Source organism: Trachurus japonicus, chromosome 20, assembly GCF_045865225.1.
Source record: "Trachurus japonicus isolate A0001 chromosome 20, Traja_1.0".
Lineage (NCBI taxonomy): Eukaryota > Metazoa > Chordata > Actinopteri > Carangiformes > Carangidae > Trachurus > Trachurus japonicus.
The window spans coordinates 16,920,150-16,938,140 of NC_140926.1; the positions used below are offsets into that span (position 1 = coordinate 16,920,150).

A 17,991-nucleotide genomic window follows, 5' to 3' on the forward strand; every position below is an offset into this window, starting at 1 on the left:
TTCCCCTGTATAAGTGAAAGCGTTCAAAGGTCAGATTGTCTCCGAAGACAGCAAAGCTTCACAGATCACTTTTTCCAGAGTATTCAAACAGATGCCAGGGAGTTGCCACTCTGTGGGGTCTCTATTAGACATATCCTATTTAAAACCACTCATTCACATTCATACACTTTAGCGATTACAAGTGGTTTTGTCGTCAGGTGCCAGAGGACACGCTGTTGTGACTTTGACCTTGATCTGATGACATACGACGATAAAAACAAAGCTGGAGGAAAGCTGGGGGTATCAGGCTGCATTTACCTTCTGTTGACTTGGGTTGCAGTTGAAATGTCAGTGTTGAGTTATCTTAGATACGTAACATTTCAAAGAATCAAAGGCTTCAAAACCTTTACCGAATGTGCATGAGGTAACATTTTAGACCAAGCCCTGTCCATGTTTTGATATTAAAATAATGACTGTGAACAATTCACACTCAGAGAAATATGAAATGTAGCTGGGTTGAGCTTGTAAAATAAACAACATAAAGACTAGTACAGAAGCAGCCGTCTTTACATTATAATCCTTCATCTGGGGTCTGAGTGTTATTTATATTTTTGCTCTCTGATGGTTTAAAGTGCCATTAATCATCTCCAGTAGCTTTGAATCTCCTCTATGAGACTTGAGTTAAAACAGGTCAATGAACCAATCAGAAGAGAGGATGCTCTGAGCCTCTCTTCTGATTGGCTTATTGTATTCTGAGTGATCAAATAAAAATGTAGCAGATTTCAGGTAAAGGCCTGGAGAAAAACCAAATCCTGCCATCCTTCATGGTCGGTCTAGGTGGGTGGGGCTTTTCTGAGGCCTGTGACTCCTTTGTTATGACATCACAAAGACACAGAAGTCCTGATGGCTCATTTCGAGGTTGTGTTCTGAATACAGGCTATGTGCATCTCTGTGTGGTCTGAGCACTTTGATACTTTCACAATATAGAACCTATCCTACTTCATAAAAAAAAGGAAATTTCTTTCATTAGCACAATATGGGACCTTTAAGTGTGACGGATAGTGTCCCCACCTCTGACAAAGACGTAGGCCGAGTAGGTTTCATATCCAGACTTGGTGATGACACGCAGGGTGTAGAGACCCTCATCCTCTTTGTTGAGGTGTGTGAACGTCAGTGTGGCTTGGTCTCCACTCCAGTGCATGTGAGTCCATTTGGATGGAGACAGCAGAACATCTGGAACACATGCCAGTCAGTGTTAGCAAGGTAACGTATGGAAAAAACAATACATTTAGGACAGAAATGTGAAAATTAATATATTTTATGCAGATATTCTGCACCAATGTCAACGTTTTAGAGCAGTACTTGTCTACTGACCATCTCTGTACCACTGGATCTCTGGCTGGTAGCGGTGCAGTGCAGGGTAGATGATGACGGTACATCCCAGACTCATGGTCTCCCCCTCTCTTCCAAATGACACACCAAACTTGTCAACAATGTGAGTCTGGAAGGTGATGCCATACTCAGACACTGGGCCATCTACAGGTGAAGCAGGTGATGACAGAGTCAGAGTTTGGACTTTATGGTACGGTGGTTAATCTTTAAAAGACAACTGTTCAAATTATGTGGAGGAAGCAAAACATTAAAGACAGAAAATTATCAAATCAAAACTCATATCCAACAGAAAAAAACATGAATAAGATCAACCACAATCTTTTAACCACATAGAAAAAGGTGGAGAAGAAAAAGACATAGCAGCTGTGTAAAGATCAAAGACAATAACACAAACACAGACCAAATGAAGGACTCTGATATGACAAGACAGTGCTCACAAAAAGAAATGGGAGGAATATGACAACATGTGATCATGCATTGAACAGTGAAGCACAACAAACAAGAGAATGAATTAAAATTAGAGAAAAAAAACTTTCTGTTGTGGAATTGGTTTAAAGTACAATGGAGATCTTTATTATTATTCTAACTATCTATTTACAATGTGTGCAGGATGGAATAATGATTTTAAGAGTTTGCTTGCAAAGATCTTGCACAGTCGTTATACCTACTACTACATGAGAACATAACCTCAAAAGGTTGCATTGTTGCAACATTGCATATGCACAGAGTTTGCTCATTTTCACTAAGACGCTGAAAAATCTGTAGATTTTTCCAGGTGTGTTACTTCAGATATCACAGTTCCTGGAGAAAACTGTGGAGCTTTACTGTGGAAACGTCGACACAGAAAAGAGTGGCCATGCATGGACAGATAGTCAGTGGAAACATCAAGTTCACCAAAATGTTGTCAAACCAGATTCCTGTGAACCTGTTACCTTCAGCACTGGCCCCTGCATTGTCGCCGCAGCATTAAAGAAACAAAAAAGTTGTTAGTGCAGTAGCACCCACTGTTCTCAGCCCCCACATCCCCACTGTAATGTAATGTTAATAAGATACACAAATCATATGGTAGATGTAATGAGACATTTTTGTATTTTCCATTTCATTTTTTAAATTCATTATTTTTGTGTTTTGCAACTGATAACCGCATAATGATGAAATAAAAGCTCTAATATTGAATAAAATATGAACACAATGAAAAAGTGGAAATTTGTAATGACAGTTGCAGAGAGCATTATCACACAGTTGTTTAACTTTGAAGAGATGATTCATTTCTTTTTGCTCATGGTTTGGCTCTACACCTGTATCAGCTACAAAGCTGTATGGAACATGCAGATGAGAAGACACAAACAAAGCTAGCAATTAGCCAGAGAAGAAATGTTAAAGAGTTAAGCTAAGAGCCAAATGTTTGGGGTTTTTTTCCCCCATGAGTTGGTGAAGACCAAACTAGAGCTGTATAGAATGTAACTTATGTTAATTATATGACTATAAATGAATATTAATGTTATTCAATGTCTGCTGAATATGTCAATGTACAATCTTTTGCTATAATGTTAGCAGTAGCAGTTTAATAAGGCAGCAACGTATCAGGGCCATGAGTCTTTCAAACTTGACTTGATATTCTACCATAGCCAGCTTCAAATAACAAAATGCATTAATAATGGATCAAAATACAACAGTGAACTGAGTGTGAATTAACACTTACGTCTGGGTGTTGGCAGGGCCTCATCAACTTCACCTTTGAACCCTATGAGGAATGGCAGCAGTTGCTATTAATATATGAGACATATACAGTACATAACACTTGTGACAAGCTGCATGTATCACACTGAGAGGTCATATCTCTTGTGATGGCTTGTGTTTGTGAGAAAAACATTTCTTTAATGTGAAGAGCACTGGGGTGATGGTGTTGAGTGAAACGTACTCTTAACAACGACGGAGGCGAACGCAGACAGCTCTCCCTGGGAGTTCATGGCAGAGACGCGATACTGCGCCGTGTCATCAAAATCACATCTGAAAGAGCAGAGGATCGGGTGATCAACTTCCATGATTTTAAGGATTCATGTGTACAGCGCCCTTCCCCCTTCAACTTCAACTTCAGCCCACTCAACCATGTAAATAATACCAAGTATGTGAGCCCTGACTGTAAGCGTTCCATAACTCCTGGCCAGGAATACTCTGGCAATAAATAGACACCACTGGTGATGTCATGTGCACCAGTGGGTGTGGGGCTCTGAACATCAAAATACCTGTTGTGTGCTGTTCACAATGGGAACCAAACGATGAGACATATTCTACTAGAACATAAGAAAAATGTAGGGTCATGATAGTTTCCACACTTCTTTGAAAGGGTCAAATGTGATCTTGGCTATCTTTAGACGTGCTCTTTGTTATCTGCGGCAGCCTGGGAAATAGCATGGCTCTTCTCCAGGTCACAGTCCGGCAGTGTCAGTCTGTTTTGGCAAGTTAGAAATGGATAAGAGCTGATACCAACATTACCATGCCACACATGAAATCAAAGCTTTGATTCCTCCCATAGAGTACAGGCTTGATAGAAAGGTGAAACCAAAGCTTGGTGTGTACATGTAGCCTACAGACAGGCTAGTTTGACTATATTTAAGGAGAAAATTACTTACAGACACAGTTATAAATATATATTTCACATTCTTTGTTAATTTTTTTTGATTGATCTCAATGGATCAGTTGGAACTCATAACTTTATCCAATCAATTGAAATTTAGGGGGAATATAATACCAAATTTGACTGTAGCCATGGGATTGCTAAAATAAGCTAAGTGAATAGTAAAGGGTCCCTTAATTAACGTTAGTTAGTACATTATTAAGCATTCATATATAAACTAATGTGTTAATTAATGCTGAGTAATGCATACATAATGATAACTAATTATTATTCAACTTTTATTATTACTTAATAATTTATTAACTAACTTTGAGTAGTAAACATTAATTAACTGCTTACTAATAGGCTACATTAATAAATGTGTTTCCTAATCCTAAGTAATACATAATAATGATTGTTAATATATCTGTAAACAGATAATTCATGCTTAACAACGTACTAACTAACGTTAATTAAGGGACCCTTATTGTAAAGTGTTACCAAAACTCTAAATGTAAGCTTAACAATGGTGACCGTCATTTCTTTCTGGCTAAAGAGGAGCTCCAGCTAATGTCAACGTAGGCTAACTTGGCGTGGCTTTCCACAATGTTTCCTGTGATTCTACAAATGCCGTCAAGGTGGTGAAATGTGATGGATGTTAAACTCTGACAGAAGATGTCAGTGGCTCTTTAAGAATAAATGATTTTCAGCGATGTGGACGGGAAGAGCTACACCTACCTGTTAATCTCCAGAGAGTGCACGCTGTATCTGCTCTCAAGTGTATACTTGCCAGGGTTGGCAAGCGGTTCAATTGCCACATTGTTTTTGTACCTTGTATTGGAAGGGAGAAATCACAAAAGAAGAAAGAGCAAAGGAAGCAGAAGATGGAGAAAAAAAAATGAAGCCATGGAGGATAGATGGAGCTTAAAGAAATAAGGCAGGCTGTTGAGAGAACAGAAAGGGCAGACTTGAGGTCATGTTATGGGTGAGGAGTGTTGATGACCTACCAGACGACCCGGGGGTCGGGCCAGCCACTGACAGTGCAGTGCAGCCGCACACACTGCTTCTCCCACACTGTGTGGGAGCGAGGTTTAATCACAAACTCTGGGGAGTGCATCAGGCTGTCTTCGTTTATGCGCTTGAAGTGTTCCTCGTGTTCATGAATCTAAAGATAGCAGAGTAGATCACTCAGGATAACTTCACCTCTGCCAACTATAAACGTAATGTAAATGTAAAAAAGAAAGAAATAGAAAACAGTCCCTAAGATGCCACAAGAATTTAACAATGCATGCTTGAAGCAAAAACAAAGATTTTAAGTACACAAACTGAGCAAGATTCCAATATATATTCATTGTTTTTATAAGGTGTGCACACTTGTTAACTTGACACGTGTTGCGAGAGTGACTCTATGTTGTTCATTATGTCCTATGAATAGCTAGGGGTGTCTAGTTGTGCGTCCAGTAACTCAGCACATAGTATGACAACACCCATGGGACACTACTTCCCTTCCCTATGTCTCAAGAAACACGATCTCCTGAGGCATTTGTCACCCGGTAGTAAGGATATCTGCCAGAGTGGAGACAGATAAATACAGTGGGGGGGTCACTGTGGCTTTTATGATGTCGGTGAATGGCCGGCCACTTCACATAATCACCCAGGGACGTAAATAACTCCCTTGTGTAAGGAGTGGTAATAACAACCACTCAGCCACAGTCACTTGGCGTTCCCGAGAAGTTGTACAATTAATTATGCTCACTTATACAACCATACGGATAATATGAATGAGTTATGTAGCCTAACATGAGTTTAATATTGCAATGTCACTATACAAACAAACACACCTGCCTGGTCAACGGAGGATTAACGTTGTGTATCACCAGCTGTCCCTGCCATTACATCACCATTGTGTCTCAATGTGCAGCTTCTGTTCCCTTTAGCAACTTTTACAGCACAAAACTTTTGTTCAAACAAATTTGAGGCCTATGTTTTCAACAACTAACCAACCAACCGATCTTTGTCAGTCACTGCTGTTTGCTTTCATTACTCCCACACAATGAATCCTAGGGTCCTGGGCCTTTGTTCCCCGAGATGATGTATGATAGTTTGCAAATAAACATGATGTCACAATCTTGTCATAGATGTTTTTGGATATAAAAAAAAACATAATCAATGTGTTTGTTAGATCCTGTGCCTTTCTGTATAACCTTCAAACACCTCCTCTCCTCCACTGACCCTTTTGCTCAGAGAGATGCGTTCAGCTGATTCGCGCATGGCCGACCTCCTGGATATCAGCTCTGATCTCTCCATCTCCATGCCACTGGTGAACATATCCCTGCGGGCCATATATGCAGCAGTGTCCCTCACCCTTGCTTCCTCTGTATCCGAAAGTCCTGTAGCAAACTCTTGACTGTGAGTCAACAGAGAAGAGCCATGTGGATGGAGGTGGGGAGTATAAGGAATACCATTAAAACTGAAATAACTTCAAGAAAACAGCATTTTTGTACGTATTTCCAGTTTTACACGGCATGGATGGAGTTAATTACCTGCCCCTGAAGACAGGCACTACATAGCCGATGATTTGGTTCTCTTTATCCACAGCCAAGTAAGTTGGCTTGGCTCTCTTGGGTAAAGGGCTCAGTCTGTTCTCTTCCAGCCCAGAGTGTGTAGACACTCTAAGTCTGAGACATACAGAATACAATCAAACTGCCACACGGTCAAACAGAGCAACTTATCACATAACATTAACATGTGTGGGTAAAGCTAAGGTCATGGGTGGATGAGTGGCAGATTAGGGTTCAGTGGGAGAGGAGTGTAGATGGTTTAGTTCAAACCTATATGATAATATAATAATTATAACCTCAAACTAAGTCATTCTCCACCATGGAGGACAACTGAGAACGACTATTGCTGAATCATTTAAAGACCCCTACCAACACGTTCGCTGCAAATCCAAATCATAGCCCATAAGACTCACCTTAGATATTGTTAAAAGTAAATTCAAAGTCACGTCATTCTCATTGTACTACTGCCTAAGATAAGCTGAGGAAAGGGATAACAAGTGCAGAAAGAGGCTTCCTTAGAAAAATGACCCAATAAAACCAATCCAACCATAGAGCTCTCTTTACTTTAACCCTTAAAATCCACTGGCTTGCCGGTATAGGCCCAGCATGCGTTAGGAGCAATAAAACCCACAGGCCAAAAAAAAAAACATCAAACATTTAATCTACATTAATGTGTTGATTTTCCAGGTTGTCCATTGAAGAATTTAGGTCAGACTCCAATTGTTTTGTTGTTTTGGAAGAAGTACTACCACTGCTATCTGTAGCACTGGAGAGTTGGGGGAGGGCGCTTGAAGTATGAGATAACAAGAACATGATAAGGAGGCAGGGGCAAGAAAGGTGACAGGGCAGCTGCCCCCATTTCTGCTGTATCAATCTGGGTCAGTATCCCTGTGCCTGTGACCGTTTACATCCACTTGACCCTCCAGGATCAGAGCCACAACAATACAACAACTTGGGGGTGAGGTTTCATGACTGTAATCTGGGAAAGGATTATCCCATTCCAACAAATCCAAGGCTCATGTCTGCATAAATGCTGTTGTATCTTTGCAGTACCCACACTGTCATGACCACCCTGACCGCTAATCATCATCTCATCACAATCCTCCTTTCCTCAACACAGCTCAGATTTGTGTTGCCTGGCAGTCCACAGTAATCACTGCAAAGATGGGATAGTGATAGGCAAACCTAAGCCCTCTGACCTGTTCACACTCTCCAGGCCAGGGTATTTAAAGACTTGCCAGGCACCATAAAAGACAGCATCATGTTGGTGGTGTTTTGTTATTTCTGAGTTTAAAAGCTCTCAATATATTCTATCCCATAAACACCAGGAAATCTGAGCTGGTTGACGTATGGACGTACGTCCGACATAGAAGCCACATCTGCACAGATTTTGGAGAATTCACCCTTTAACACAACCATTTTTGTCCCCCTGTAAAACTTTTGCCCCTTTCTATCAATGTACCACACTCATCACTCAATAAGGCATTTTAATCCGCTAAAGCTGCATTCAACAGGGTCCACAAAAAACAACCATTAACAACAAGCAGTCCGATTTGTAAAACATGATAATCTACATGATCTGGTTTAAAAAGACAGCAATAAAGGGTTTATGTTTTTAAACATTAAGGATAAGAAACTGTCTCTCCAACATGGTATGTATAGGTCAGGATTCTATTTCAGTCTATGCCATATACCACAACGCAGCCATTACATAACAGTGAACTTCCCTACACCTTATCTAACAAGGACAGTTATAATTTGTTACACTACATTACCATTTGGTTGTAGTTGTATTAAAATTAAGCATGCATGAAAGTACACAGGACATCTTGCAGCCTACATGCAAAGAGCAGCATGCAGGATTCAAAGCTGTTTTCAACCAGGGCTGTAATCATCAGGTGTGACTGAGGGTTTGGTCAAAGTGAAAGTCATAAGGGAGAAAAGGGGGAAGAGAGATGGTTACACAGCAGAGCAGGAAAGATGATCCCAAAGCGGTGCTTGTGATGGAGGTGGACTTGATCAGTTGGGTTGGGCGATGGTGTTAAGGGGAGGGTGGGGGTCGGGGTCGGGGTTGGGGTTGGGGGTTGGGAAGCAGCAAGGGCTTTCCTGTGAGAAATACGTAGATTGATGGTGAAGGTACAGGGCATCCTCCTCTTCCTCATCCTCCTTACCCTCTGCTCCTGCTGCTGGTGGCGGTGCTGCTGCCAGCAACGTATCTGCTGCTGGCCTGGTACTGGCTCATTTTAGACTCCATCTGCTTGCTACGGTAGTCACGGTCGTAGTGACGATGGTGCTTCTGGTAGAAAGGTATAGATCCAGACATGCTGCCGAGTCGACCACTCCTGGTACAAGTTGTGTTCCGAGTTTCCGAGTTTCTTGCTGCCTATGTGTTCGTCTGTCTGGTTAGTTCGTGTTGAAGAGCAGGTGGATTTATGGTTATCATAATATACCGTAGGTTCAGTGGGATTTCCATTGAAATTTTAGTTACAGACTTTTTTAAAAACGTGTTTTTTTGGGAATTAGCTGCATCAACAAGCTGGCCATGCTTTCATATACTTCAACATGTTCCTTACGGATGAACATGGGGTGTTATTCTAGCTCTCAAGATCAAATATATTGTGGAGAAATAATGTAATCCCATGATGTAGATATCAGGATCAAAAATATTATCTTGATGAAAAAGGAAAACATCAGGGAAACCTGCAAATACAAACCTGCAACATCAGCTGGCAAGACATGATATGAGATTCAGGCAATCAGGCATGGTCTTAGCATGCTTACAGAAACATAATGCAACAATTACAACCTGGCTTATCACATTGTATCCCTGCGCAGTAGTTGCCACTTACCCCACACAAACCCCTCAAACTTAAAGCTTTAAAGGAAAAGATGGTCCAACTCCAAACTTCAAGCTTGATATCCCAGCAGACCCACAGGTAGGTGCACACAGGGCTGCGGTCTACACAACAAAAATAATATTGGCCCTTGCCAGAGTGTCCAAGCAGCAGTCACAGCCTTTTATGGTGAGGGTGGAGATAAATATAGCTGGGAGCAGAGCTGGGGGGCAAGTCAACTCCCGTAGTGCAATGCGTTTATGTTGCACGTCTCTGCCATTGAGCATTAATGCCAGATATGCAGGTAAACACAGAGTTACTTTTAAATGTTTTGTTGTTATCTGCTGTTCTTTCATTTTTTCATGGCCTTTCCATCATGTGTATGAAATCTACTATATTCATGAATGAGTGCATATTATGTACTTGAATATATATTTCTTTCTATACGCATTCCTTTATTTGTTGATATTGACACTTTAATCTACTGAAAGCATCCAGAAAGTCAAGCATTTATGAATATAACAAATAAATACATATCACAATGCAACATCTTATCATTGCTTGGATCCCACATACCGTATGCTCATTTTAATCTTACTGAAGTCATATTTTTAACTGTTATTTTCTCATTTCTTTGCATCAAGACCTTTGGGACTTATAGGCTGTGGTTTTACAGAGGTCTCAGCTGTGACTGTTGCTAACTTTAGCTATGCTATTGTTACTTGCTTCACATACAACAAATGCCAGGTAGCTACTGGCTCTTTGTCACTCTCTCTTTCAGTCTCATGCATGTGCTCTAGGAAGTAGCCTACACCCCCCACTCCCACCCTGTTCATAAACAGCTACTCAAAGAAAAAATGACATAAATCAAAGACTCAGAATTCAGTGGCAGATGTTTGGCACATTTTTGAATAAAAAAACAAAGTTGAAACATGGAATAACAGTTATGTGAATTGAAAGCACTTCCCTCCGTATATACAGTTGAAGGCCAGATGTTTGGACATTGTTCAGGAAATACAGTTACACGTGACAGAGATACAGCATGTCACACACTGAGGCCTCCCTCCCACACAATGATCAGCATGACAAGATGCCTAAACTGTTACAGCAGCAATCTGATGCCCATTAAAAGAGATTGGCACAAGACATCCAGCAGGGTCACAGCACTACATGCTGTCTGATGAACACTGTATTTTACAAGTGTTATATAATATGTCACAACTTTTTCAAAGGAGGTTAAATCGAAAGCAACTGGACTTAGTTATTTGTCTAGGAAGACGTTTCACCTCTCATCCAAGAGGCTTCATCAGTTCATGTACGCATCTGACCAGGCTGGGACTGGTCCAACTATCTGGTGTGGAGACTCACTATTTAACCTCTTGTGTGGGCGTTCACAAGGGTGATGATGTCACTGGTTCCCTTTTGTGCTCCAGGTGCCAACGACAGTCGTTTAAATGACTGCCTTTGATGGAAGGTTGGTTTCGACTTCGTTAGTGCCCTATTGTGTTATAACGACAGTCGTTGGAGGCACTTGCCACTTGTGAACAGTGGTTGTTCTTTGAGGCTAGATTGTTGAATCTCCTGGGAAGGGATGAAAGGGCAGCATTGTAAATTGGAGATAGGTGGTGTCTCAGGCCACCTCCCCTGTTGAGGGATGGTTTCTCTACTTTTACAAAAATAGCTTCTTTGACTCCTCTTTCGAACCATCTGTCCTCTCTGTCTAGGATTTGGACATTGCACACACACAGAGTTTGCTCCTCAGGACTGAGCAAACTCCTCAGGACTGGACTCTGCTGTCCATTTACATCTCAAGGAGAAAGCCCACTCCTTTGAGGACAGCAATGTCCAAATCCTAGACAGAGAGGACAGATGGTTCGAAAGAGGAGTCAAAGAAGCTATTTTTGTAAAAGTAGAGAAACCATCCCTCAACAGGGGAGGTGGCCTGAGACACCACCTATCTCCAATTTACAATGCTGCCCTTTCATCCCTTCCCAGGAGATTCAACAATCTAGCCTCAAAGAACAACCACTGTTCACAAGTGGCAAGTGCCTCCAACGACTGTCGTTATAACACAATAGGGCACTAACGAAGTCGAAACCAACCTTCCATCAAAGGCAGTCATTTAAACGACTGTCGTTGGCACTTGGAGCACAAATGGGAACCAGTGACATCATCACCCTTGTGAACGCCCACACAAGAGGTTAAATAGTGAGTCTCCACACCAGATAGTTGGACCAGTCCCAGCCTGGTCAGATGCGTACATGAACTGATGAAGCCTCTTGGATGAGAGGTGAAACGTCTTCCTAGACAAGTAACTAAGTCCAGTTGCTTTCGATTTAACCTCCTTTGAAATACTATGACCTGGGCAAATGAGAATATGCACCGGCTTAATATGTCACAACCAAACTACACGAGTCGCCAACATGACAACTAAAGTGTCAGGAAAGTTGCTCGGGTGCTAAGTTGACTATTAAGTCCTTATTGCTGTAGTTCAATGTAATTTATCACATTTTTTTTTATTTCAAGCTATTAGACATTATTTTGGGAAATGCACACTCCCCACAACCTTCTTGCTATGAGTTAGATAAGAAGGTAAATACCACTATACAGCAGATAGCTTAGGCAACAAAATCAACCTATTAGTCCCACTAAAAATGATTAATCAATATGTTATATTTTATCTTTTAAAATAAGAATATCACTATTCTCTTATTAATGAAAAGTTGAATTCAGAGCACTATTTACACTTTCATATGAGAGTGCTGTCATCTTCTGGCCTAACTCTTGACAGAAAAATCATTTCTTCAGTTAGATGGCATTAGTTGACCCGAACTGCAGAATTAATTAATTATTATTAATTAGTTAATACAGAAAAGTCTTTTATTTAAGACCTTCCTCAAATTAATAATTTCCAGGGAACATTGTCAGTATTGTATAAGTCACTTGCAGCAGTACTTTATTATCGTATGTTATGAATTCCATCACCTTATAACTGGCATATCAACACCTACACCTACTATGAGCCTGCTACTAAAGCTATATTCTGTTGATAATGTATGATATGGATTATTTCATGATATATTTATATATTTTAGTCTATTCCTCATAAACATACATGAGAGGCGTGGTTTTCCCCATGTTCCTTAAATGAATGTAATGAATTGTTCATGTTAGACAGTCCAGCTGTCCAGGAAATTCCAATGTTATGGAGGTCTCAAGGGATCTATTAGGACTATTTCAAGTCTGGTGTTGTATTGTTCCCTCAGACTGAAGCCATGTGAACATTAACAGTGGTAGACATGAACAAATTCACAGAATTGGGAAACATGCTGGGACAAATCATTTTTACTTCAAGAAATCTAAATAACACTGGGGAAATTAAAGATTTCATAAGACACTAGCGCACTCTAGTGGTTTCATGCAGCACCACAATATCTAAACTCAAAAAGGTCAGTTTTTCCTGACTCCTTTGTTCAGTTTCTAAAACTTATAATATAAAATACTATACTTTCTTTTAGTATTTGACAAAAGTTGTTTTGAAAATATACAGCACTCTAACTCCAGTTGAGATCTGTTTTTGTCCTTTACCAATAAAACATTAGGGTAAGAACTGAGTATATTTGCCCCTTTGAGATGACCACCATGACATTTTTACTTATCAAGCCTTCCTTTTCTTTTTTTTCAACAATAAATTCCAATTGTATTCTTCAATAACAGCAGCAATACAACGTAACTATAAATGGCAGGGCACGTGTTCATTAACTTTGTTATCAACTTTGAAAGTGGATAGGACAACTGGACAAAAAAGACAGATGTGGCTTGTTTTAACCTGTGAGTCATCTTGCTTTTGAAGCCCTGCAGCAGTAAGCCCCTCTTTACAGCAATGACTGGTATCCCAACTGTTGTCTGACCAGCCACTGGGAAGTCAGGGTCTATTATTACCCATCCTATCAACATTTTTCCCTTATTGTTTTGGATTCAGTATGAACTTCCTTTAACCCCCCCCAGCCCCCAAACCTTTTAAACCAGGTCAAAGTCTCATTTAACTTCAAAATTTATTTTTTAAGAGAAACAAACAAACATCATAAGAATAACCTAAGCAGCAAAAGATAACTGGCACATGCTACTGTACAATAATATCCTGTTAAGTGGTGTATGTAATAACTTTAGATTCAGATTGGACAACTTAATACTTGACAATAAATTGTACTGCATTAGCCTATGTGTTCAGCCTTTTGTGATAAATTAAAATTTGCTAGTAAACTAGTTAGCATTGTAAAAAAGTGAGCAAATTGACCTCTGAAGTACTGAAACTTTTGATGAAATCTTGTTCTAAATGCAGAGATTTTAAATAACCAGCATTACTCAGCACTAAGTAGGTTGTCTTCTGTGTTTGTTTGTTTTTATGTCTCAAGATATAAACGTTTCCCCTGACATGATCACTGACTGACGTAATTTATTTAATCAAAAACTGAACTAAACCTGAAACAAATATCCAAACATAATTACTGCGTTGATGGTTAGGTCTACTTTCTCCCATCCTTTTAGCTTTATCTTCCAGTAGTTGCACAATGCCAAGAGGATGTGTTCTTTCTCTCCTTAAAAGGGCATATCCAGGAATGTCAAAGGGAGCGTTTGTGGAAGCTACATTTTCTGCACCGGGGGGGTCTATCTGTGTTTCATTACCACTAATACTAAGATATTGCAGTATATTCCGAAACCTTTTCAAATGCAGTGTGGTAAAAAATGTGTAATCATATAATTCAGACTTAAAATAGGCATCTGTTGCTTTTTAAACGAGTTATAATGGGTTCGTACTTCTAAGCTCCCCCCATTTTCTGGATTGGTCTCTTCTGATGTTCTGTGCGGAACACAAATTATTATGAGGAAGTGAAGGGCGGTGGTTGAGAAGAAGAGCAGCAGCAGGCTAGCTGACAAGTCAGGTTGAAGACAGGTAAGACTCTTCACTTTTATTGTTCTGTATACAGAAGTTAGCTACATTATAAAAGCTCTGGCAGCATGATAGCACGCTACTACAGTCAACATAAAAGCTGTGTATGCGAATAACACGTTACTGCGTCTTTGTGACTGCACGGCTTGTTAGGATTGAAAACACGGCTAATGTTAGCTGCGCGGCTAGTAGCGTCGATAGCTGACGTAGTGATACCAAATTAGCTGCAAATAGGCAGGTATTTTATGGACGGGTGAGGTTGGTTGTTAACTTCATACGATTTGATCTACACGTAACCTATCTACACTGGACCACCTTTCATAGATGCACACGTATTTAATGTGACTCAAGCTAGGCCGCGATCCATCTGTACTGTAACGTTACGTACTTGGCGTGAGGTGTTGTGAATAAGATTGTTTTCTCAGACAAATGGATAAAAGGTTGATTTGTAAGACGATAACTACCGGTATAGTGCACAATACAACCACAAGCACATTTTACAATCACGACAACATGTAAACACTATTTCTATTGTAGAGTAATTTGTTGATTATGTTCAAGACGTAACAATTAATCGTATGTCTTAACAGTGTAAATGCCTGTTGTCATGCATGACTACAACCAGCAAATATGCCCTTTCCCTATGAAAATCACTATAATAGTCTTGAGGACAACAAAATGGTAAATTGACTAGGTGCTCCAGGTTTTTTCATTATGACTGTCTGTGCTTTCAGACTTTGATGACATCAGAGTAAACAGTGTAATAGCTACAGTAACAAACATCCTTGATAAATTCAAGTAAAACGTGTAATCATCTGTCAGCTTCATGTAAGATATGGGGATCTGCTCCTTTTCATTGTAAATTGTAGTTTTTATGCTACAAACAAAAAACACAATGAGAAGGTGTGGCCTTGGGCTTTGGGAACTTGCAATGGGCAGCTGCACACTAAATATTTAGCTATGAAAACAATCGTCAGCCCAATTGATGGATGAAACAAGTTTCGTAGAACAGCTGCAACTCTTCTTTCACTAAACAGTCATATTCATTCATGCAAATAGTCCAAGATAATGTTCAGCCACATCACCAAAACTGATAGTGCATGAATACAAGGCTCAGCTCTGGATATGTCCTCCTCGTCCAAGCTGGCTGTTAATTTTCCATCAGTATCATGTAGCTAAAACAATGAGTGTCAGTCAGCATAAAGTTGTGGCTGTAGAACAGCTCGTGTCCACATTCAAGACATTGCCTGATAAGGGCATTTATCCTCACATCAGTAGCTTTCCTGCCCCGTGTGAAGGCAGTGAGCTGATCAACCTAGAAACATGAAGAACATTCCCATTTATAGCTCAGCGAGGGACGCCACACTGGGGATTCACTGCCAGAGAATTAAATGACTCTGCCACCATACGACGAAATCTTATTTTGAGTAACAGCATGATCCACTTTACCTCTGATCAGATTGTCTTCATGCCTGTCATGGGTATTCTATCAACTTCTGTCTCACCAGGCTTATGTTTAGCCTTCTTTCTTTGCACTGTCCACTGTTATGTTTATATCACTGAGGCATACGTTTGCTCTGACCAAAACAGAGCTGCAGCTAATAATGATTTTATTTATTGATACATACTGAATGTATGTTTAATGACAGTCTCTCATACCAAACAAGACCATGCCATTGAATTCTCTTAGTCCAACTATCACCCTCAAAACTATATGAAGTATTATGTTTAGTTACATGAATCATTGGTATTTTGAATGAAAAATTACCTGATCAATGAACTGATCACCAAAAACTATAGATTATCTGAATTCATAGTTGATTAAATTGTTTCTGTAAATATTGTACTTAATGTGTATCTGAAATGGAAGTGTCTGAACATTTTTACATAAAAACAAAACTCTCCGGTTTTCCTCTCACTCAGCTGTTGAGGGACAGAGATGCTATTTACACTATTAAGCAATGTTTGCTGTGTTTTTAACATCTGTCACAATTGACTATGTTATCTGAGGGTTTTTTTTGTCTTTTAAACTTTACAGGAAATAAAAAAACAGTCAAAATGTCGAGCAAAAGAGCGAAGGGAAAGACCACAAAGAAGCGCCCTCAGCGCGCCACCTCCAATGTCTTCGCCATGTTTGACCAGTCTCAGATCCAGGAGTTCAAAGAGGCCTTCAACATGATCGACCAGAACCGTGACGGGTTTGTCGATAAAGAGGACCTCCACGACATGCTGGCCTCCCTGGGTGAGTGGTGGAGTCTCTGACACAAGTAGCTGAATTCACAAATGTCATTATGAAGCTGTGAAGCAACTCTGCTCTTTACTTGTTTTGTTGTACACCTGCGATGTTTGCAGTTCAGCAGCTAGTTTTCTCAGCAAATATTAGAATTTTCCTTGTCACTTGTGTGTTAAACAACCTCTGCAGTTGTTAATCCTTAAACTAAATTTTAAAAGCACTATATATGTTTCTTTAACACAGGTAAAAATCCAACTGATGAGTACCTGGAGGCCATGATGATGGAGGCTCCTGGACCAATTAACTTCACCATGTTCCTCACCATGTTTGGAGAGAAGCTCAATGGCACAGACCCCGAGGATGTGATCAGAAATGCATTTGCTTGCTTCGATGAGGAGGGGACAGGTACATATTTTTTTTAATGCACTTTCATGTTAACTTCTCTCTGTGCTCTTAAATGTTGTAATCCATCCTTTTATAAAGCACTTTGAATTGCATTTGTTTAAATGTGTCAGACATAGTTGCCTTTATCTTGCCTTAAGATAAGGCAGAAATACAAAAGGTTTCCAAAAGACACTGATTAAATAATTTATGCAAAAGAGGACCTCTTAGGAAAAGAATCTGATCATTCAAGCCATCTCCTTGTCTGCCGTCTTATCTGATCTGACTGTTTTCCCCTTCAGGTTTCATCCAGGAAGATTACCTCAGAGAGCTGCTCACAACAATGGGCGACCGGTTTACAGACGAGGAGGTGGACGAGCTCTTCAGGGAGGCTCCCATTGACAAGAAAAGCAACTTCAACTATGTGGAGTTCACGCGCATCCTAAAGCACGGTGCCAAGGATAAGGACGATTAAAGAGCCACACCAGCGTATTCCCCCTCGCCCTCTTCGCCTCTTCGTCAGCTAGATCACCATGCTGCATGTCTCAACTCTCCAGTGTAAAACCCATTTTAAACAAACCAAAGCAATAACTATCCACTCTGTTAATGGTGAACTTCAAGTATTGCCAGATTTACACATCTCTAATGAGACAAAGACAGATTTCGTGTTTGTTGTGAAATGTTTTTTCTCTCATGTAAAGATATGAAGTGGCAGCAACTTGGAAGTTCCAAGGGATAAACCTTTGCAATTCATGTGATCGGGTATAGCTGAATTTTTACCATTTTATAATATAAACTTTTTAAATAAAGCCCTCTATCACCTTGTACTTTGATGACCGTTTCCCTTCCATAAATGACAACTGAAATAAGTGTGGCATTACTCTGTCTTTATTTTTCCTGGGACTGACTTAGGACCTTGTGCACCATTTTTCTCCTGCTAAGATACTTTTCAAGTCCAGACAAGTATGCTCAGCTCCCTCTCTAAATTCATTGAGCATGTGCAGACTAGCAGTAGCTAAATTCCCAAAGGGAACATTAACATG

At 40.1% G+C, this 17,991-nt stretch overlaps 2 protein-coding genes across 15 annotated transcripts in view; one reads left to right on the forward strand and one right to left on the reverse strand.

Moving 5' to 3' along the window:
- The window catches only part of myom1b (myomesin 1b), a 28,384-nt gene extending 18,867 nt beyond the window's left edge, over window positions 1-9,517 (reverse strand). For 5 of the 14 annotated variants that reach the window (XM_085763289.1, XM_085763291.1, XM_085763288.1 and 2 more), the window contains exons 1-10: window positions 9,399-9,517; window positions 8,721-8,948; window positions 6,532-6,666; window positions 6,221-6,395; window positions 4,996-5,153; window positions 4,727-4,819; window positions 3,293-3,381; window positions 3,074-3,115; window positions 1,354-1,515; window positions 1,051-1,212 (exon numbers count right to left, since the gene is read on the reverse strand). In XM_085763289.1, coding sequence (XP_085619415.1) covers window positions 1,051-1,212; window positions 1,354-1,515; window positions 3,074-3,115; window positions 3,293-3,381; window positions 4,727-4,819; window positions 4,996-5,153; window positions 6,221-6,395; window positions 6,532-6,666; window positions 8,721-8,872 — 1,168 coding nt within the window. In that variant the 5' untranslated portion in view covers window positions 8,873-8,948; window positions 9,399-9,517. The remainder of the gene's footprint in view (window positions 1-1,050; window positions 1,213-1,353; window positions 1,516-3,073; window positions 3,116-3,292; window positions 3,382-4,726; window positions 4,820-4,995; window positions 5,154-6,220; window positions 6,396-6,531; window positions 6,667-8,720; window positions 8,949-9,398) is intronic. The other 9 variants (XM_085763290.1, XM_085763287.1, XM_085763298.1 and 6 more) reach the window with 2 other exon arrangements.
- Window positions 9,518-14,285: 4,768 nt separating this feature from the next.
- myl12.1 (myosin, light chain 12, genome duplicate 1) lies at window positions 14,286-17,775 on the forward strand. Its single transcript, XM_085763764.1, has 4 exons — window positions 14,286-14,337; window positions 16,373-16,576; window positions 16,811-16,972; window positions 17,251-17,775. The coding sequence occupies exons 2-4, from the start codon at window positions 16,393-16,395 to the stop codon at window positions 17,421-17,423; spliced, it is 519 nt and encodes a 172-aa protein (XP_085619890.1). The 5' UTR covers window positions 14,286-14,337; window positions 16,373-16,392; the 3' UTR covers window positions 17,424-17,775.
- Window positions 17,776-17,991: the final 216 nt, after the last annotated feature.